This window comes from Astatotilapia calliptera, chromosome 22, assembly GCF_900246225.1.
Source record: "Astatotilapia calliptera chromosome 22, fAstCal1.2, whole genome shotgun sequence".
Taxonomy (NCBI): Eukaryota; Metazoa; Chordata; class Actinopteri; order Cichliformes; family Cichlidae; genus Astatotilapia; species Astatotilapia calliptera.
Genome location: NC_039322.1, coordinates 12,934,081 through 12,955,539, shown reverse-complemented (window position 1 = coordinate 12,955,539; position 21,459 = coordinate 12,934,081). Strand labels below are relative to the sequence as shown.

The 21,459-nt window shown below is 39.7% G+C and overlaps 2 protein-coding genes across 2 annotated transcripts; both read left to right on the top strand.

The window, feature by feature from the left end:
• The first annotated feature begins 3,464 nt into the window (after nt 1-3,464).
• Nucleotides 3,465-11,307, top strand: LOC113015359 (hepatoma-derived growth factor). The gene is made up of 6 exons (XM_026157376.1): nt 3,465-3,957; nt 5,730-5,806; nt 5,954-6,092; nt 7,223-7,381; nt 7,451-7,630; nt 8,825-11,307. The coding sequence occupies exons 1-6, from the start codon at nt 3,871-3,873 to the stop codon at nt 8,843-8,845; spliced, it is 663 nt and encodes a 220-aa protein (XP_026013161.1). The 5' UTR covers nt 3,465-3,870; the 3' UTR covers nt 8,846-11,307.
• Nucleotides 11,308-13,175: 1,868 nt separating this feature from the next.
• mrpl24 (mitochondrial ribosomal protein L24) lies at nt 13,176-16,196 on the top strand. Its single transcript, XM_026157377.1, has 6 exons — nt 13,176-13,261; nt 13,509-13,695; nt 14,292-14,387; nt 14,818-14,921; nt 15,318-15,448; nt 15,792-16,196. Exons 2-6 carry the CDS (start codon nt 13,513-13,515, stop codon nt 15,926-15,928), a joined length of 651 nt encoding a protein of 216 aa, XP_026013162.1. The 5' UTR covers nt 13,176-13,261; nt 13,509-13,512; the 3' UTR covers nt 15,929-16,196.
• Nucleotides 16,197-21,459: the final 5,263 nt, after the last annotated feature.

The window sequence follows — 21,459 nt, the reverse complement described above, 5'->3', positions numbered from 1 at the left end:
CTCCTCTTTCTTCTTCTTCTTCATGTTTAACGGCGGTTGGCAACCAACGTAAAGGAGCATTACCGCCTCCTACTGTTCCGTAGTATGGGTCAGACAGTGAGCTTACAATCTGTATCCAAAAAACAACACAAAACCAAAAAAAAAAGACCCTACAGTCTTTCATAAACACCTATATCCTTCAGAAACCCCACCAGTTCTCTCACCTGTGCCCTACTACCCTCCAACACACTCTTCAGATTAAATTCCCCAATTCCCCGCTCCTTCAATCTATTCTGCAGAACTTTCCTCTCCACATCATAACCCTTGCACCGCAGTATTACATGCTCTTCCACTTCTCCGCTTCATTAATCACATTTTAAACAACTTCAGATCACTGTCGCCCCATATGGCTCGAATAGGGAAACAATATGATTTCGAAGCACATCTATACTTTTGATTATCAGGACTGTACCGACAACTGGCGTCAACCTTTAAAAAATATATATATTTTTTGCTTTAGATTTGTAGTAAACTGTTCTGCTTCAGTAATTTAAATGTATACATAATTAGAGCAGCAAAATTATACAGACATCATAAAAAGTGAAGACTTGAGCATTTATACATGTTGTCCTCTTTTACTCTTGCCCTTCTGAAGAAAATGCCAAAACAGTCTTTAAACAATAATGCTGAAAAAAAGAAAGAAAAGAAAATCAGTGACCTCAGACAAGATTCATGGGTGTAGAGAAGGATGATAGACAGGGGGCTAGTGTGACAGAGGAAGACAGAGAGAGATAGAGGCGACCCTCAAAAGGGAGCAACCAAAACAAGACAAAGAAGAACAAGCCACAGTAATGTGTCTGTGAAGGTTCTCAGTCATCCAGGTCATCGTAGTCAAAGGAGCTTGCACAGAAAAGCGTCTGGACTTCTTTAAGTTACTTGAAGACGTTTCACCTCTCATCCGAGAAGCTTCTTCAGTTCTAAGGTCAAATGGTGGAGAGTCCCTAGTGGGAGTATCCCCCCACAGAGGGACAAAAGGACCCCCTGATGATCCTCTAATCACCTGAGCCAAGGTGTGAAACTGGGTGTGGGTCCCAATCAGCCAGAGTTTCGGGTGTGTTCATTGTGAAACCTGGCCCCACCTTATCATGCGAAGGTGATAAGGTGGATCTCCCACTAGGTTTATATCTGGGACTCTCCACCATTTGACCTTAGAACTGAAGAAGCTTCTCGGATGAGAGGTGAAACGTCTTCAAGTAACTTAAAGAAGTCCAGATGCTTTTCTTTGCAAGCTCCTTTGACAAGCCACAGTAATGTTATCGTTTAGGGACGACCGTGGCTCAGGGGGTTGGGAAGCGTATCTGTAACTGGAAGGTCGCCGGTTCGATCCCCGGGCTCTCTGTCCTGGTTGTTGTGTCCTTGGGCAAGACACTTCACCTACCGCCTACTGGTGAGGGGCCGATGGCGCAATATGGCATCCTCGCTTCTGTCAGTCTGCCCCAGGGCAGCTGTGGCTACAACTGTAGCTTGCCTCCACCAGTGTGTGAATGTGAGAGTGACTGAATAGTGGCATTGTAAAACACTTTGGGTGCCTTGAAAAGTGCTATATAAATCCATTGTTATTTAATTCAATTTTATTCATGAACTGACACTTCATGACAATAGCATGAACTACAGGAAAAACTAGGCAAAAGCTCATGAAATGCAGTATATTCATATTAACACACCTGAAGTAAAAATAGGTGAGTGGAGGAGAAATGCTCAATGTGCAGCCTCTCCAGCTCCAGGGTTATCCTGTTTTTTTCTTCTCATCATTGTCATTGTCTACCCACGCACATCACAAAATTGCAGCAAACTGTGTACATAATAATATTCACATCATCAAATGGGCGATTAATTGAATGTCATGTGGTGTGGTCTAAGCCTATCAAAGAACCGGATGAGAAATATCATGTTAGCTAGAAGTCAGAAACAGGATTTAAACCTTTAAGCTTCAATTAAAATGTGACAGTGGAGCTGTCTGCTTGTTGAAGTAACTGAAAGAGTTTTTCTCCTCCTTTATATAATTGATTTGTGGCCATTAATGGAAGATTTTGTAGGTTTCCATGAGTGGATTGTGAAATGAGAATCGATGATTAATCTTTGATGAGTGTGTCAACCTTTACCAGACAGCCTGCTGGGCTCATACTTTTGCACTACAGGAACTTTAGTCATATTAAATTTGAACACTGTGGTATGTTCACAGGACTTTAATCTCTCTTTACATTTTTTGGTTAATCCAAGATGTGCTGTAGTATGAACCACAGTTGTGCTGAATAAGACCTTCACAGGATCACCAGTGTGACCACCAAGGCCAGCATTACACAAGTGTGAGATAAACATCTGCCATCAACGATGATAAGATTGCACAGGCTCTTGGTCTTACCCAGTGGAAGGATTTGAGAGAAACTGTATTAAGTAATTATTTTAACTAGTTTAGAATTTAGAGCCTGTTGGAGTGCCTGTGTTATCTAATTTAGCAAAAGTTTGTAAAATTTCCTGGTTACTTTAAGCCTTTGTTAAAGCCCACTTGTTAAAAATCACAGTCCTAGTGGGTGTGTTGTTTTTCGAAAGCCAAAACCTCCTTGGTGGACAATTGAAAATGTCAATACATAGGAAACCCCCTCAATCTGGTTGAGTAAGAAAAATAATTAAGTTACCCATCATTACTTACTACTAATTATCTTGGACATTTGTACTTGTTTTTAACCAGATATTTAACTCTTAGTTAAGTTCCTCAGGTTGTAAAGCATGGCCTTTTTAAAGACCTTTTGGTGAAGTCTGAATTGTAGTCTCAGTTTTCCACCCAGTATAGGTGCTGCTATAGCCCATCTGCTTTAAGGTTGCTGTTCATTCAGAGATGCTCTTCTGCATACCTCAGCTGTAACAAGTAGTTATTTGAGATTCTATTGCAATCTTATCAGCTGAAAGCATTTCTATCCAGAGAAGCGCCATTCACTGGATATTTGTTCTCCTTCAGACCATTGTCTGTAAACCATAGAGATGTTTGTATAGGAAAATTACGGGATATCGGCTTTTTCTGAAATATTCAGACAAGCCCTTCTTCTTTTGGCTGCTCCCTTTGGGTTCTCACAGCTGATCACCTGTCTCCTTCTCACCCTGTTTCTTATATCCTCCTCTATCCTGCCTACCCTCTGTATGTCCACCTTCACTACATCAGTGAAGCTCCTCTGAGGTGTCCCTCTTTTCCTCCTGCCTGGCAGCTCCAAATTCCAAATGTTTAGTCCAGTATATCTAGCAGCCCTCATCTTCACATGTGCAAACCATCTCACGCTTGCTTCTCTAACTTTGTCTCCAAAATGCTCAACATGAGCTGTCCCTCTGATGTGCTGAGCTCCTCCAGCTCAGCTTCTTGTCTTTTAGTCAGCTGTTGCTGTTATGTGATTGGCTGATTAAATATCTGCGCTAACGAGCAGCTGTACCTAATAAAGTGGTCGGCGTTGCTTTTAGGTGCGTTAATTACTGTGGTGCTTCGGTCAGCAGGGGCGCTGTGCCGCTTCAGGTACAGGGGGCGCGTCTGCAAAGGGAAGCGGGTTTCAATTTCAAACCCAAATAGTCCGAGGGACGAGCCAGCGGCTTGTGGGAAAGCGCTAATACGAGATAGTTACACTACCGCGTTTAGTCATAGCAACTGTGACACTATTCAGACCACATCTGTATATTTGCCCCACGTCGTGGCAAAAGTGCGTTACCCGCCGTGTCTCCGCGGGTTGATTTTATTCTGGATAACAAACCGTCGCCTGCCTGGCTTGCTTGCTGCAGGTGTTTTTGACCACTACGGATAGTTTACCACATTAGTTACACACGCACATATTTACATCTTACATTTTCAACATGCCGAGGTCCAACAGGCAAAAGGAATACAAACCCGGAGATCTTGTGTTTGCTAAGATGAAGGGCTATCCACACTGGCCTGCAAGGGTAAGTAAGCGCTCGTCGTTGAATATCTCATTTCCAGCGTAGGGGTTTGGTTTTCATCTCGTTGCGCCTTAGCCGCTCGGCTCCAATCACTTGTTTACCTGCGAGGCCTGTAACAGCCGCTAGCTCCACGAGTTAGCCTAGCGCGGCGGTGCCGACCATCCACATACATACAGCTAGCCTACTGTAAACCACTGCGAATTTCTTTCTGGAGATTCATCGCAGAGTAGACACCTCTTTAACCTCCCGGGCTAACAAAATATTAATGTTTTTGCCAGTTGCTCTTTGCCGCCTTTAGTGTGCTGGTCTTTTTCGTCCCTAGGGGCCTTGTAAGGCTAACTTTGAGCTGTAACGGTTAAAACCAGCACTGTGGTAACACAGCATTGATTACTAGTTAACGGTCATGTCGTACGCAGCGTTAACGTGTGCTTCGCTGCAACGGTGGGCTGCTACTAAGCCACTTTGTGAGTTAGCAGCTCGCTAAATATAAGTTCAAACTGCCCCCTTTTTCTTTTTAACTGTTGCTTTACAGACTAATGGCTACTTGTGAAGCCAAATGCTGTGGTACTTTGTAAACACGCCTGCCCAAACGTTTCGAGAGATAGCAACTCGTAAAGTCGAAATTAGTTCCATTACGTTAAAAAAAATGCTCCATGGTAATAAAAATAGTCACGTAAGACTATAACGTAATGTCTAACTGGCACTGCGGTCGGCATTTTCCTTGTCATTCAAAAGAAAAAAGTGAGAAAATGAAGGGAAAAGCTGCTCTTGGAGCATTTTTAAGTCATGCTTTATACCAAATAAATAAAAAAGATGATTACTGCAACCAATACGTTAGTTCTGTGCATGCTGTATTACAGCTGAAGCAGGAAAATGTAAAAGCGAAGCAGCATGTAATCCCATCAGCCACATCTGTCTTGTGCAGTTGAAAAGGAAAACTTAGATTGCAGTTTTCAGTCAGTGTTTCTGCCCTTTGGTGTTGCAGCCATTCATAAAAGTCAACTAACTATGTCTACCTGCTTTAAAAAAAAATCACTGTTCATTCATTTAAAGAATAAATATATAAAAAGAAATGCTCTATAATCTGCACTACACCACCTAGTATCTGTTTTGATCTCTGCATCTTCCCTCCTTTTTCTCGGTCTTATCACCCCTGTCTCATGTCAACAGCCCTGCCCCACCTATCCTGACACAGTAGTCCTATCTGGGGATGCCAAAAGGCCTGTGTGGCAGAGGCAGAGCCACGCCACGATTGTCTATCATAAGAGTGATTACCTGTGCCGCTGCGTAGTGCTGTGCTAATTTAAAAGCATGTAAAAAAAAAAATTGGCATGTCCGAGCCAAACACTGTGCTGAAAGATGGTAAACAGTAAAACTTTCACCAGGGAGTTTGTGGGTGCATCAAGGTGTGTAATATATTTCAAAAACTGCTTGTTATTTAGTACTGTACAAGAATTTGCAGGTCTTTGAACCTAATTTAGCTTTACTGTTTAAACTGTTTCTTCATAATGAATTATTTGGAGTATTTATCCAGGATCTAACCTAAAGGCATCATTTGCACAAGTTTTCCACTCTTATATACGGTGCATTATTTTATGATGAAATACATTTGTGTAGTAGTATTACTATTGTTTGTATTTGTGGTTTTTATAGAGAAATGACCTAACTCTTTTGCCTATTGTTTAACTTTAGAATAATTTTAGTATTTATTAAAGTATTGAGTTGTTTTTTTTTACCAGCTTTCCTTTTAAAACAACTGTGTTGCTAATTCACAGATTGACGAGTTACCCGAAGGAGCTGTAAAGTCGCCTTCAAACAAGTACCAAGTGTTCTTTTTTGGAACACATGAGACGTGAGTATTTTTCCATTAATGTTGTCACTTTTTAATTTTTTCACGTGGATGCAAAATGGGAAGAAACTTGGATCATTTGTCAAAACTTTTTTTAAAAAGGGGTGTGTACATATTTTATTTTAAAAAAGTAATAACTGACTGTTGTAGGGCCTTCCTGGGGGCCAAGGATTTGTCCCCATATGATGAATGCAAGGAGAAGTTTGGAAAAGCAAACAAGAGGAAAGGATTTGCTGAGGGACTCTGGGAGATTGAGAACAACCCCACGGTCACGCATGAAGGCTACGAGGTAAGTAGATATGAAGGCCACTGAGGTTAGATTTACACTGTGTTGATTGATGTATCCTATTTTAGCTTGAACACCTGCTGATTCATACCAGTGATTATCACACTTCAGCTCATCTAATTGTTGCCAATTTGGTGATTATCGACTTTATAGCCCACAAATCCAGTGACTTTGTGAACAAGGGTTTGCCAGTTGTGACCTGTAAGTGCGCCTTTGGCGGGAGAGCCAAAGGCGCACCTCTGTCTGCTCTGCCCAATGAGTGGCAAAGACGAGCAAGCAGCAGCACAAGTTGTGGTTTGTGGTTTGTACTGTGTGAGAGAATATTGAAAGGGGGAAATAGCATAAGCGGGATGTTTTTCTAAACTGGCTTGAAACATAAAGAGCTGGTTTGATTCTACACCACCGCCTTTTCAGCGGCCACATTTGCTGCTTTGTTTTGGTTTGCTGAATTTATTTTCAACATGTAAACAGTTTCCAGAAGTAATTTGGGAAGAAGGACTGCTACAGAGATGGGTGAGAGCAAAGATTATTATAAGTAACTAAAGCCAAACTAAAAGTGGGTGTGAAAAAATATCATAAATGAAAAGTGAAACAATGTTATGTGCATAATTACTGAAATAGCTTTGTACAGAGAAAATATCTTTTAATTTTAATCTGAAATATGTCCTCTCAGCAAGCACAACTGTTCATTGAGACTGGAATGTCTCAGGGATTTTTAATATTATGTATTACTGTGGTGGTTTAAACCTATTAAATTTTACAATCTGACAAATACCCAAATACACCCATGCTATAGTAAACTAAAACTAGCACTGAAAGTAATAAAAAGAACTGCTAAAATTAAACAATAAAACTAAACAGCAACTAAATCTCATTGAAAATGAACTGAAACCACATTGAGTTGAAAGCACAACTGAAAATACAAAACTGTAATGACTCTGATCAGAGCACACTCTGCTGGACAAACTATGTAATGTAACCATTTATCAGTTACTCTCAAAGCTCACTCAGCTGTTTATCTGGAAGTTTAACCTCTACTACGTCACTAGTGATACTGTCACACCTCGCCATTGATGGGTAGATCTAGACTTAGTTTCCCCATGTTTCACTAATGTGCAACTCTTTGCCTGTAGTCATCGAAGAAGGACAACACATCAGAAGGAGCAGGAGATACGGGCAGTTCAGAAAAAGCAGATGCAGAAGGCAGTAGTGACGAGGACGAAGGAGCCCTGGTCATTGACGAGAAAAATGAGAGGGGAGGAAACAAACGAAAAGCAGAGGAGTCCACAGAGGTGAGGTTAAACCTGACTCACAGTCCAAGTTCACTGTAAAGCCGTCTGATGCTTATCAAACTTTTATAGACCTCTCCGAAGCGGCCAAAGGATTCAGAAGCGGAAGGTGATTCTAAAGTAGACGGCAACCAGTCTAACGTGGAGCCCAAGCTCAACGATGTGGCTGGACCCAAGGCGACTGCTCCTAGTGAGTCGAAACCAGAGGCCCAGGAAAATGCTCCAGCAGGGGGCCAGCAAACAGCAGAGAAGGTAAAACCCTCTTATTCGTTTTGGTTACCTGGGAAACATCCCTTAAAATGAACTCGTGGTGAGTTTTCTTTTTCATAAGAGAGGAAAAATACATGCATATTCACATCAAAAAGTGGGGCAGGTGCTCGGCCAAGAAAATGTGTCAGCAGTTCAATTTTACCTGAACATACCTGGCCTTCATCAGACCATCTGAATCAAAATAAATTAACAACGAAAAAACAAAGTAGAATACTAATAATTCAACAAGTTTGTCTGTTTTGGCAGGTGTTTAATGGACAAAGATGGAAACTTTTCTGAAGCCACCAAAACACCAGCAAAACTAGAAGCCATTCCACATGAAAACGTAGCTGTTTCCATGTGTTGTGGCCTTTTGTCCACATGTAAACGCTGTTATATAGCAGTAAAAGCCAGTTTCTGCATTTACACGTGGACAAGGAAGAAGTCAACATGTGCCTTCTTCCTCATTTTACGTACTTTTGAAAGTATTGGAACACTGTTCAGGTGTTTTCAGTCCAACTGCCATAAGTGCATAAAGTCAATGTCCTAGTCATGCAGTCTGCTTTTGCAAACATTTGTTAAAGAATGGCTCATTCTAAAGATATCACTGAATTAGTGTGGTACTGTAATAGGATGTCACTATTTCAACAAGTCAATTTGTGAAATTTCCTCCTCTCTGGATATTCTGCAATCAACTGTAAGTTGTATAAGTGCAAAGTGAAAGTGTTTAAGAATCACAGCAGCTAAGTCATGTGAAGATGGAGAGCAGATTGCTGAATGTGGAGTGCATAAAACGCTCTGCTGATTCACTAACTTCAGAGATTAAACCTCCTCTGGCGTTAACATCAGCACAAAACCCTTGCACTGGGAGCTTTGTTGCCCAGAAGCTGCTGTAGGTTTACTGTTTTGGTGGAACAGCACTTTTGTCCATATAGTGTATTGTTGTTTTGGGGGGTTTTGTTTGTTTTTTAAACATGTGGACAAGTTCTGAAACTTCTGAAAATTAGTTAAGGAAACTGTCTACACACAAAAAAATTATTAATGTAAAAAGCCAGTGCTTACCATCATGTATTTTAAATAAACTTGATGTATCAGTAATATAAAAAGTACATTCCCCACGTCTTTTTGAATTTCAGGCGGTGGATGAAAATAAAATGAAATAAATTCTTTAATTGCTTTTCCCTCTTGTTCCCACAGCCTGCGACAGACAGCGCTTAACATCGACTCAGAAGAAAACCACGAACCTTTGACGCTTTTCTCTGGAATTTAAGCATCAACACAATTACCTGCAGGATGCCAGATTTCAGCCGTTTAATTAATAAGAGAATTTTAAAACAAACAAATAAATAAAAAAAACAAAACAACCTAAATGTTTGTATTGAGAGACAAACAAATACTCATTTGCCATTTTTTGGGATATCATATATCCCAGAAAGAAAAAGTTTGCTAATCTGATTTCAAAACAATTGAATTGAGCACTTTAGGGCTCATTTATAAATGGGATTTTGGTGTGTATATATTTTTTATTTCTAAGTGCAATTACAACGACTGAATGCTAGGTGTCAAAACATTTTTCAGCTTAGAGGGGATAAACACTGAATATATGGTAAATTTAAGAAACAAACAAACATTAAAATCACAAGGAAAAAAACATTTATTTGACAAATGCTCCCATTTGATGGTTTTAAAAAGTAGATATTGTACAGGCGATAGAACAAATTTTCATCAATGCTCTTAGCTTAAGTTCATAATTTTACTGCTTCCATTTGTATCACCTAGCTTTTCAGCCTCATTTAAATCATTTATTCATTCATTTGAAATATGATTGAATATTCAGAGGTTTTCTGTTTGTTTGTTTGTGTTTTTTTTTTTTCCTGCCCCCATTAATCGTCGTCTGTTTTGCCCTACAACATTTGTTGTTTCGGTGTATATGCTTGATTGCGAGTGACCAAAGTACGTGATTCATTTCACAGGAACCCATATGTGGAATTAATTATGTAAACCCCTTTTGCGAAAAGCAAATTTAGGATTTAAGCCCCTCTGCTACTCAGTTTAGGCCTCAGTCATGCAGGCCTAGAAACCAGTTGGCAACTATCTGGCAACCACTTAAATGTGTATTCCCAATCACTTGGTGAGAAGTTGCTGGCAGTTGCAAGGTGAAACTGATTGCAAAGAAATATACGGAGCTGCACTGAAAACCTGCTTTGCGTGCTCTCAAGTTGCTGTACTTGTGTAGAAGATGCCGACTTGTCTGCAGACATTTGTCACCTAGTTGCGTAGCTGTAGTAAAACACAACTCAGAAACGAGACTGTTCCCCAAAGATGTTGGGTGCAAACTTGTATTCTGAAGTCGGAACGTTCTTTATTTCCTGTTTGTGTCAAATTTCAAAAAGTTTCACTTCCGCAGAACCATTAGTTGGAAAGTGTTTGCAGACAACTCGGTGTCTCCCTCCCAAACTACAGTAGACTGTGGTAATCTGCTAGTAACCAAATTAATCACAAGGAGGGATTAATTGTAATTCTAACAGATCTAGAATTAGTGACTAAGCCCATGAACATAAGAGTCAAGAAAGAAAGCTGTTCAATGGGACCAGAAGTCTATTTATAATTACAGTTCGGATAGAATGCAGATTTAGGGCACTTCCACGTTAGCTTCATCCATGTCTTTTACTGATATCAGCTAGCAACAACCGCTCGCCAAATGGTCAGAGAGTGCACGTTTCTTCTTGGTGACCGGAGGTTGCTTGGTAGTTACCAACTTGTCCGTAGGCCTGTGTGACTGAGGCCTTACGTAAGGAGACATTCCTGAGTGATGTTCTGTCTGGGCAGAATCTTTAAACTTTAGCATCAGGTTTCCCAAACATCGATTTATTCTAGTGGCAGACTTGGAAAAAATTTTAGAAAAAAATGCTGGTGTAGGCTTAATCCTTATCTGGGGAAATTGAGCCTTAAAGGTAATGTGGAGCAGTGGTAATGACTGCAAGGGAAAGGTTGTTGGCATCACCCCTCCATGTGGAAATTATCTGGAAAAGTCTTCTAAAACTCAGTTTCATGTTGTGATTTCATGTTTAGCTTACAATAGTTCCACTGTTGCTTGAAGCTGTTGAAAAAAAAAAACTTGTGTTCAGAAATGTATTCTCGACACCTTTGAAACGAGTCGCTGATCTGGACTGCACCAAGTGAGATTCATTGAAAGAAACAAGAAACTGAATATGGGTAAATACAGAGAGTGAACCTTTTGTAAATCTTCAGTTTATGACTTTCTTTTCTTGGTTTCCCACCCTCTTAACTGGAATACTAATCTGTTTTACTTCAGTGGTCTTATTATTTTGACTGTGAAACAAAGTTGTGACGTGTTTTATTCCAACATCTGTTTAGACGACATGTTCAGAATATGGTGTTATTTTCCACTGTAACAGTATCCCAAGGGGTTCGGGCCCTTTCACCCACGCCATTTGGATGTCATCGTCATCGCTTCAGTGTTCTTTCATGTAATTAGCAGCGTTAGCTGATAGTTTATCACACTATGAACTTTTAAGGGAAAGCTCAGCTCTGAATGTTGTGTCGAAGATGGCCACCTTCCTATCGTCACACCGCTGATTTAAAAACCTTAAAATGGTCAAAGGCCGGATCTGGAGGTTATTCAAAAGTTTAATTTGGAATTAAAGTGTAAAACTTTGTTTTGTTGTTGTTGTTTTTTTGGGGGGGGGGGGGTTAGCCTTCTGTTACCTTTGGAAGCTGCCATTCATCTTAATCTGCTGCTTTGTTTACTATTGTAGTTGCCAGACCATTTAATAAACATGTTGATTACAAAAAAACACTTGTTTCTGCCTTACTTAAACTAATCTAGGGTATCAGCTTTCTGGAAAGAACCCAAAACAGTCACATTAGTTGTTGTGTTTGGTTTTAACGATCAGGATTGTCTATTTTTATTGAGTCAGTACAGTGCCTGCTGAAAACCAAGTATTATGTGGGATCTGTTGCTCTAAATCGAGCTCAGAGCATGGGAAAGGCTACCATAACTTTACAGAACAACTAAAATTAATTACTTGTTTCACATCTAATTATTGTCTCTGATTTGAAAAAAAAAATGCAGGAAATTAACAATGGAACGTGTTTTGTGTCTATGCAGCTGCCACAAATAATTTGCTGCTGACGCAGAGCCTCTCTGTGCGGTTCGGCCCCAAAGGCTGTGGTAGCTGAACTAGTTTTGTTGTTACGTAACATGTCCTGACAGCTCTCAGTTTGCTGTGGGGTTAGGTTAAGCACAAGTTGTTTTAACTACTGTATTAGGGCGTAGATCCAACCGTGGGCTGAAACTGATTTTGGAATGCGGTGTGGTGTCTGTTCATCCGGCTCTCAAGATTAATGACTGTGTCTGTGCTTACACAGATTAGCTTTATTGTCTGTCTTTGTAACCCAGAAAGGTAAAAATCCGTCTTTCGCTTGCAGCAAACATGGATGTTTACCAAAATCCAAGGTCAAGGACAAACAGTCACATGTATGATTGCAGGTTTTCATAAATGACAGCCTCCTCTCATGCTTAAATATCACTCGTGCTTGTCACAGTGACATAGCAGCGAGGCTTGTAATCACGGCCTGCATCTGCCTCAGTGGGTGGCCTTGAAATTAAATATTTCCACACTGAGCCATTCAGGTTTTACACATAACCTTTTGGAATCAGCAAAAATGTAGTAGCAAATCCATACACCCACCAACCACTTCATTAGGTACACCTTGCTAGCACCAGGTTGGACCAACTTTTGCCTTCAGAGCTGCTTTAATTCTTCGTGGTATTAATTCAATGAGGTGCTGGAAGCATTCCTCAGCTGCTCATCCATGATGTGAATCTCCCCTTCTACCAGTGTTCAAGAAAGTGGTCTGAGATTATTTGAATGTTGTGAGGTGGTGCATTAAGCTGCTGTGGTTGTAATAAGTGGTTATTTGAGTTACTGTTTCCCATCAGCTCAAAGCAGTATAGCTGTTCTTTTCTTTGCTGCTCACTGGATATTTTCTTGTTTCTTGTTTACAGATGGTTGTGTGTGAAAATCTCAACAGATCAGCAGCTTCTGAAATACTCAGACCAACAGTTGTGCTATGTTCAAAGTCAGTAAAATCACCTTATTTCTTCATTCTGCTGCTCAGTTTGAATTTCAACCGGTCATCTTGACCATGTCTACATGTCTAAATGAGTTGCTGCATATCAAGCCAGGTCCAGACGATCTGTATTCAATGAACACTTGAACAGGTGCACTATTGAAGAAGCTGGAATTGTTGAAAATGGCATTCATTCAAAAACATTTTAAGTTTGTCTTAGACACATTTGCCTTACTTAATTTTAAAACGTTTCCTCTTGGTGTTATATTTTATTTAAAAATGTAATAAAATATTGCGTTCTTTATTGAGTCACTCTTAGTATTGTATGGCTTGAATATACTGAGCAGCAGCTGCAGCAGTGTGAAGGTCATCTTGCCCAAAGCAGCCTGCTCTGCCTGCATACTGCCCACATATCGGTCAATTTAGCAACTGCGCATGCGTGAGGCCTGTTGCGACCCTCCTGTCCAGTAGGTGGCGCTACCGGTAGGTTCCTGTAGGTGTCAGCTCCGCTACATGTGTCATTGACATCAACAGAGGGTAAGTGATTTCTGCATGACGTTCTTTTATTGTATTTTAATACATCTACTTTTAGGGTTGTACTTAAAAAAAATTAGGCAGCAGTCTCATTTGTGAAATGTTTGTGTGTACGTAAACGGCGGCGAGTTAGCCGCTCTAGGCTAACGTTATTGATAGCATAATTCATATTAGCCTAGCTTGCGTTGCTCCTGTGTATGGCTGCCAGCCTCTTGGAAAAAAAACCTCAGCACCCTTGTTTGACTTGCAGCACAATGAGGCTGACCACTCTGCTGTCGATGGCAGCCAGGGTCATTGTGCCCAAAGATTACCGTTACGGCACCAACAGGCCGTGGACAGCCGCTGCTAAAAGGTTAAATCCACCGGGGAAGAGGAGGAGGAAGGTGTTTGTTGAGCCGATAGCGCCAGAGGAGTGGTCTGTGCTCAAAGGGGACACGGTGAGAAAACATTTTTTGGGACTCAGCTGTCAAGCTTTCATCTGACTCATATTGTGCAAATATTTTTCTTTATATTGATAGGTTTAAATTGTCTAATATTAAGTGTTTGGTGTAAAGCTTTCCAAAGTTTCACCCCACAATTGAGTGCTAATAGAAAAGCACAATATAAGAAGCAGTCCACTCACCATTTATATTCCCCCGTTGTTCTAAAACCAAGAAGAAACAGAGAGCTTTGCAATACATAGTAGAAAAAAACTATACAAGGCAACCGATAATGAGGATAATATTAAAATTAAGTCCAGTATGTGTTCATGTGATTTATCTGTATGTTGATAAAGTTTTAATCTGTAATACAGCTAATGCTAATAATGTTGTAATTACTTTGGTGTAGCCACAACTGATAGAGTCAGGAGAAGTAACATACATCTGTTGTAAACATGCATGAAAACTAATTTAGGAAAATTCAGTCAACGAATTGGTAAAATATTTTCTGGCCAAACCAGCAAAAGTGGTACAGTAACAAAAAAGTATATTCATTTTATTTAAAGTAGTAAATTTCCTACATAGAGTTTAAATGTTTGCTTTTGATTTCTCAGGTTGAGATTCGGAAAGGCAATGACAAGGGAAAGCAGGGGAAAGTTATCCAAGTCTTCAGACGCAGAAACTGGGTCATCCTGGAGGGACTGAACACAGTAAGGAAGTGTTGTTTATTTTTTTAAATTTGTTTATTGAGAAATGCGCATTATAGATTTTGCTTTTGAAATGTAAGTTACATGCCTTTTATTGAGTGAGCATTGTGTAAGTGTTGGGAGAAGATGAAAGGCTATCTGTTTTCCTACAAAAAATTTTCAGCATACACTTGAACTGTCCTGGACATGATTACATTACAGATTTTTTCATTTCCCCCAAAATTATATTAGCTGTTCCATTTCTTTTTTAGCTCTTTTAAAAATGCTTCATACTTATCTCGTTGCTCCACCAGGTGGAGCCAGATGTCTGGGATGTGGGTGGTCAGGGTGTAGCTGCAGACAAAGCACACCATTGAAAGCCTTTTGGCATTCATCTGTTTGCATTTTGTGCCTTTTAAATGGGAGAACTGTGAACTTTTTTTTCCCATCGTAGCATCACAGGTATATTGGAAAAACTGCAGATTACCATGGGACGTACATTGCCAGTGAGGCTCCCATCCTGGTCCGTGATGTTGCCCTCGTTGACCCCTCAGACAGGTATGCTGAACTCTGCCTCAGTCCTAACATCTGTTGCTATGCTTATGCAGAACCTTAAACTAGATGGACCACGGGTTAGTTCTCAGTCTTAGTTTGGCTCCTTAAAAAAAACAAATAAATAAATAGTTAATTTTTGTAACCGTAAGTGTTAAAATTTACAGCTGTAATAGATTTTAACATAAGATTTTCTAGTGAAAAAACAGCAATCTGTAATCTCTGTGCATCTGTACAATATTCTTTTCCTTTACAGCACCATTAAAATAATTGTGATAACACAGCAATCTAAAGTCAAAAAATAGTTCACCTTTTCTTTTTCTTTTTCCTTTTCCATTTAAATGCTCCTGCTCTTTGGCATTTTTCCAGACCAGTTTTAACTTACTGATCTCGATCTTACAGGAAACCCACCGAGGTCGAGTGGAGGTTCACAGAAGAGGGTGAGAGAGTCCGAGTGTCGCTCAGGACGGGGAGAATCATCCCGAAACCAGTTGTGGAGCGACGAGATGGCATTGTGCCGCAGCAGTGGAAAGGTAAGGGTCTGTGTGTGTGTGTAAATTTCAGTAGCCATTTTATCTCAGGGGTTGCTTAGAGTCGTCACATTAAGACCAGCTGTTGTTTATTTTTCCGCCTGTTCAGACTTCTGTTTTTAAGTGATCCAGTTTGACTGTTTTGAAGTGGAAGAAATATTTCTTTCTAAACTTGAACGCACATAGGCAGGACTGTTTTTGCTAGTGCAGAACCAGCACACTATTTATTTCAAGTTCTTCTTGTGTGAAACTAAAAGTCTTCTGTTTGTCCAACAAAGTGATAGAAGTGTCTGATGATTGAAAAAATAGTTGGTGTCAATTGAAACGATGCATTCTGCTTTCACAGATGGACCTAAAGATACCAGTCCCGAAGATGCTCTTGAAAAGACATACATACCATCTCTGAAAACCCTGGAGGAGGAGGTCATGGAGAAACTCGGTATCCAGGAGAACAGGAGGCACCGAACGTCCTACTGGTACTGACCAGACAAATCAGAGACACTTAGCCTCCCCTTTGTGCTGACCAGTTTTCACAGGAGCTCTGGACATACCTTGTTCTGGAGTTGAGCAGAAGGTCAGGTCAAACAGAGACTGTGAAGATACCAAGTGGAGGCTGTACGGACTCTTAACAAACTGCTGCACCATGAAAATGATCTGTAAACAATATGAGGAAGTGAAGTCAGACTGCAGTTCACTTAGGTGTCCCTTTGTTTCTTTATAGTGTTGTGAATAAATGTCAGACTAAAGTGTTTGCATTTTCATGTGGAAAATCACAATCACAGGGTGCAAAGTTTAAAGATTTCATACAAAAAAAACCCAATGATCCTTGTTGCCCATTTTAAGTTTGTGTCAAACTTGTTTGGATACAAACCTATGAGGTAATAATATTAGTGTTTAAGACACGCTCCCTCGTGTGACTAAAAATCAGTTTATGCAGATTTTCAACAGTCAAAGCTAATGATTAGCCAATTGGCATCATGGGTGGGACAACTGATGTTGTCGAGCTTAAATGAAGGATGAGTGATAACAGAAGCACAGACAGTAGAAAGGGAATTCTTGTAGCAATTTGCTGAAACGTGCAAACATACATGAAAATGCAGTACATAAGACACAGTTTGTACAATTCTAACAAGCCCGAGTCAATGTTTTGTGCGACTTCCTTTATTCTTCAACACAGCCTGTTCTCCAAACTTCTTGAAGGACATTCAAAGCTCTTCTTTGGGTGTTGGCTGCCTTTTGTTCTGCTCTCTGTCAAAATGATCCCACACATCTTCAGTAATTTGGGGGTCCGGATTCCAGGGGAGGCCGAACCACGACTGATAGCGAAAGTTTATCTATCGAGGTATGCTTTTGCTGCATTGGGTTTGTGTTTGGGTCCCTTTCGACAGTCACTGTTGTCCTGCTCTTCTGACGTCCTCCATACACATTGATTTGAACCAAAACCTTTCATTTCCTAAGACCTGTTGCCATTGATTTTCGGTCCAGTTCTTGTGTAAGTTGAGATACCTCAGCCTTTTCTTTTCTTGCCGTTTCCCTTCTATCTGGTGAGGCTTCAGTGAACAACAGATTGATAAATTGAATGGCCAAGAGGTAAGTTGTTTATTTGTACAGACCACAATAGTTGGATCCCTTGAGTCAGATGCCTTTTTATCCTTGAATGATTCATAGGTCAGTGTTAAGTAGCTCAACAACCAAAAAAAAAACACTTCTCTGAAAATAATTAGATACAAGGACTGAACTGAAAATGAGGGAAAATCAGCCAAGGTCCAAAGAAAAACATTGAAAGACCTTTGGAAAGCCTGGAGAACTGTTTCTCAAGACCACTTTTAAAAATGTCAAGAAAATCTGGCTACCTAAAAGAAGAAACAATGGGCAGTTGAAGCACTTTTCTTTGCTCCCCTCGTACATGATTATGCTGACATGGCTACAGAACATAAAATCACATAAAACCAGGAACTTTGGTGTTGAGCGATTGGGTTGAGAAAATCCCCTCCTTCATGGAAATGGCTAAAGTCATCACCAGAACATTTGGCACTGGTGCAAATTTCTATTATTTGCCAATAAAAATCTTTGAAACTTCTTAAATGGTTATGAATGCTCTTGACTATATCATAGAAAGAATAATATAAATGGAAACCAAAGCAGCTTATTGTAAGAAACACATTTTCTGCCACTGCTAAAACATCTGGCTCTGACTGTAGAGTCATTAACAGACTGGAGATGGAAAAGCAAACCTTTTGCTCTTAAAAGCACAAAACATTAGGTAGATAATTAGTATCTAAAGCTTATTTATCATTTCAACTAAAAAGTGTTACATAAGCTTGAACAGGAGCCTTGCATTAGGAGAACAGCAGTGCTCGTTCACAGCAGGCTTCATACATACAGTCTAATGTCAGAGAAGCGACAGTACTCTGGCTTTTGGCAGCATTAATAACGGTGGTGGTTACAGTCTGCTTGGATGATTCGTGAGGCTGAAAATAGCCATATTATTTTACAGAAGCCCAGACACAGAGCTCTCCAAAACTGAAAACCTTCAGACAAATGAGTCTGTCTTTCCAAAGTGTCTGGACAACCATGTGGAGAAAGAAATGGCTCGTCAGGAGCCAACATGGACTGGGTAGTCTCAACAAAGTCCTCACTCACCTCATTTGACATTTTATGCACTGGCACTGTGTCACACCTGCGTTGTGTAACACTTTTTCATGTTTCAATTATGACCTCATTCGCGAACAACTGTAGAAACTGACAAAGGCAGGAAAAAAGCTTTGAAACATCTATTACAGTTTCTTCACTACTTACATATCAATATACTGGTTAAATTACCCCAATCGTGCTTAATCACATATACATGGTTTTAATTTGGTTATTTGTGATGTGGTTTAAGATGTTTAGCTAGCTTTTTTCTTCCTTAACCTCTCAGCTTATTACTACATAGGATTTGCCTCTTGCTGTAATGCTTTAACTGTAAGCTTAATTTGTTTATTACTAAAGCATTTCAGGCCCAACTTCATAGTACGTTGTTTTCTTAGCTACACTTTACACTTAGTACTTTCAAGATTAGGCTCAAAACGTTACTTTTTCAATTGGCAAATTAATGATGATTCATTTAATAAATAATGACACACTGTTCTCACCTTCATAAGCTGCTTTTATAGGTTTAAAGTATTGGTATCTGCAATACCTGGTATCGGATCAATATCAAAATCTGCAGTATCACACAGCACTAAATTTGGCTTCCCATCATTGCCCCTGGTTCCTTTTCCTGTTAAAAGGAAGTTTTTCCTTCCCGCTGTCGCCAAGTGCTTGCTCATAGGAGTGCGTTTCATTGTTGGGGTTTCCTTCTAATATTCTTGAGAATTTACCTTATACTATAAAGTGCTTTGAGGCAACTGTTGTTGTGAATTGGCGTTATATACGTTTAATTATTTGAACTCAATTGAAACGGCTTGTTTCAGACACTACATGAACTGAAGTGTTGCACCAAGATTATTTTGAGCTGTGAATCATGCAATGGTGCTCTCCAAGAGTCCAAGAGGAAAAATATGGAGCTGGAATATATGATAATAGTATAATAGGCCCCATTAAAAGAGCAGTCAGCCCAAACAAAAACAGTTACTTCAGTAAAAAATATCTTAGCATTGCTATAAATATCCAGAATTATCCTTATGAATAAAATCAGCTCTAGTTTTATCACTGATATATAAGTTTGGCAGCTTATGAAGCAAACGCAGTCTCTTTTTCCTCACTGGTTAACCACACATATTGATTTACTAAAAGACCAACTCGACTTGCTTCCAGATCTCCAGCTGGCGAAGCAACTAGCGTCACTGCCAGGCATTGAAACAAAAAAACGATGTGTCACAGATAATATAATTGCATCAAAATTTCACAGTGGCTCTCCATACCCTAATTTTTGGTCAGTGCAGTCAACATCATGCAGAAAGCATGGCAAGTTGATGGTTTGGCCAGTTTGCGGGATGAGTGCAGCAGTTTTCCCAGACTCGTCCCTCCTGAACCGGTTTGCCTCTGCCGCTCTGCATCCAAGAGGGAATAAAAGCAGCCAGTCAGCGGAAACTGGGTTTTGAGGTTTTTTTTCTTTATGGGAGGAAAAATGATTCAAAGGCTCGTCGTCTTTCCTGTCATTTCATGAGTGTTGTACAGATTTTGCTCTGCAACTGCAGCAAGGTGAAGTAGAACCTCTATGCTGCTCCATTTGTCTGAACATTTTCCATTTACACTCACAAAAGCACATTTTTATGGGAATCTTAACTTCTGCAGGGGAGTTTTTTTTTGTCCATCTTATAATTTGTGGTAAATTGACAGCTATGCTGGCAATCCAGTTAAATGAAACCACTGACATGACTCAAGCAGAATTAAAACTACTTTAAATAAACTGCATGGTGGGCTCTGTGTTTTAACTGAGTCACCCTTGCTGCTGAGCAACTTAAACTAATTAATCCCACCTGGTGGTGCACGCTGTATATGAAAGAGTCACGTTCACCATCAGAGGTGTTACTGTTTGGCAGTCTAACAGGTCAGATTACATTAAAAGTGTCCAAAATGTGTCTTAAGCTTATAGATGCTGTAGCAATTGGGCACAAGCTGGTTAAAAATTTGTTTCCCAGAAAGATTTGTAACAGCTCAAACATCTGAAGACACTTTAAAACTAAATTTGAGTGCTGCTCTTGACTCAGTTGATGATCTAAGCTCAGCTACAATGTAATGATAGTGTCTAATTACAGGCTGGTTGTTTGAAGGCTGCTGGAAAATGTTAACGTTAGCTTGTATGCAGGTCTGAGGCATGGCACACATGCATGTTTAACTATGTTTGGTCTAATTTAGCTGGCTCCCAGTGGATTTTTGTGCATGAACTCAATATGTCACAATTAAGAGATGAAAAAGTCGGCAAAACACAGCTCTTCCTTCTCGTCTTGGGCTTTAATTTTCTCATCCATGCTTTGCCTTTAAGATGTTATGCTCATGTTAGCTGGGTCATTTAAATGCCGACCTTTAGTTCACAGAAAAAGCAGCTGCATATGTTTTATTTAGATAGCAAAACAGCATCTCAGCACATTCAACATGTTCTAGGAAATGTTCCTGCAGTTAAACGTATTTCATCTATGCAGAGATGCCAGTTAAAATGTTTAAAGGTAATCTAAAGTAAACATCCCCCTCCAAATTCGTGTTGCAAGAAGATTTTTTTTAGTATATGAGAGCCTAAAGAAATCATTTGTTACCTCTTTAACTCCTTGTCTGAATTCAGTGTAGTCTAAGTGGGAGTGGTGTAGACTGAAGCTCACTCTGTTACTAACATTACATTATTAACCATCTGACGAGGCTCTGGCATCAGTGGTGGAAGAAGTAATTTCATCCTGTTGCTAAGTAAAAGTATCCAATAACAATGCTAACTCCTGCCAGTTTTCAGTGTTTATTGTTATTATTGATATTATTATTATAGGTAGAGAAGAATTGAAATCCTTTTGCTTGTTCAGATGTGGCAAATTTTACTTATATATATGAGTAGGTTTCACTTGTATGAGAATGTACATTTTGTAAAGTAGTCATTTGTTTTGTGTGTAAAATCTAAAAACTGATGTAGGAAACATATATATGGACACAAACACACACACAAAAAGAATAATAACCTTTAAATGTGTCATTTAAATGTTCTAATGCTGTCTAGAAACTGTGCTATTTTGGGCTGTCTCAGACAAAAGAAATCTGATGTGGAAAAAATTGTGGTTATTCCTTAGTCATGGTTTCAGGACATGAGGTCATGTGAAGAAAGTTTTAGGACTAAACTGCACCCTTACTGCCTACATGGGAATTAGTAAGGTTAGCAGCAGACAGATACTGCTAATCAAATGCATTTACCATGCAATACTCAGAGAAACCCCAAGATCTACATCTCAGACTCTACAGGCCTAGGTTAGCATGTTAAATTTTAAAGTTAATGACAGCACAATTATAAAAAAAAAGCCTGAAGCCTCTTCCAAGCATAGTTTAGGTTTGCA

Coding starts and splice junctions, on each gene's coding strand:
- mrpl24 (XM_026157377.1), top strand. CDS start 13,513: ATGAGGCTGACCACTCTGCTGTCGATGGCAGCCAGGGTCATTGTGCCC. Junction 14,388..14,817: donor TCCTGGAGGGACTGAACACA/GTAAGGAAGTGT, acceptor TTCCCATCGTAG/CATCACAGGTATATTGGAAA. Junction 15,449..15,791: donor TGTGCCGCAGCAGTGGAAAG/GTAAGGGTCTGT, acceptor CTGCTTTCACAG/ATGGACCTAAAGATACCAGT.
- LOC113015359 (XM_026157376.1), top strand. CDS start 3,871: ATGCCGAGGTCCAACAGGCAAAAGGAATACAAACCCGGAGATCTTGTG. Junction 3,958..5,729: donor ATCCACACTGGCCTGCAAGG/GTAAGTAAGCGC, acceptor GCTAATTCACAG/ATTGACGAGTTACCCGAAGG. Junction 5,807..5,953: donor TTTTTTGGAACACATGAGAC/GTGAGTATTTTT, acceptor TGACTGTTGTAG/GGCCTTCCTGGGGGCCAAGG.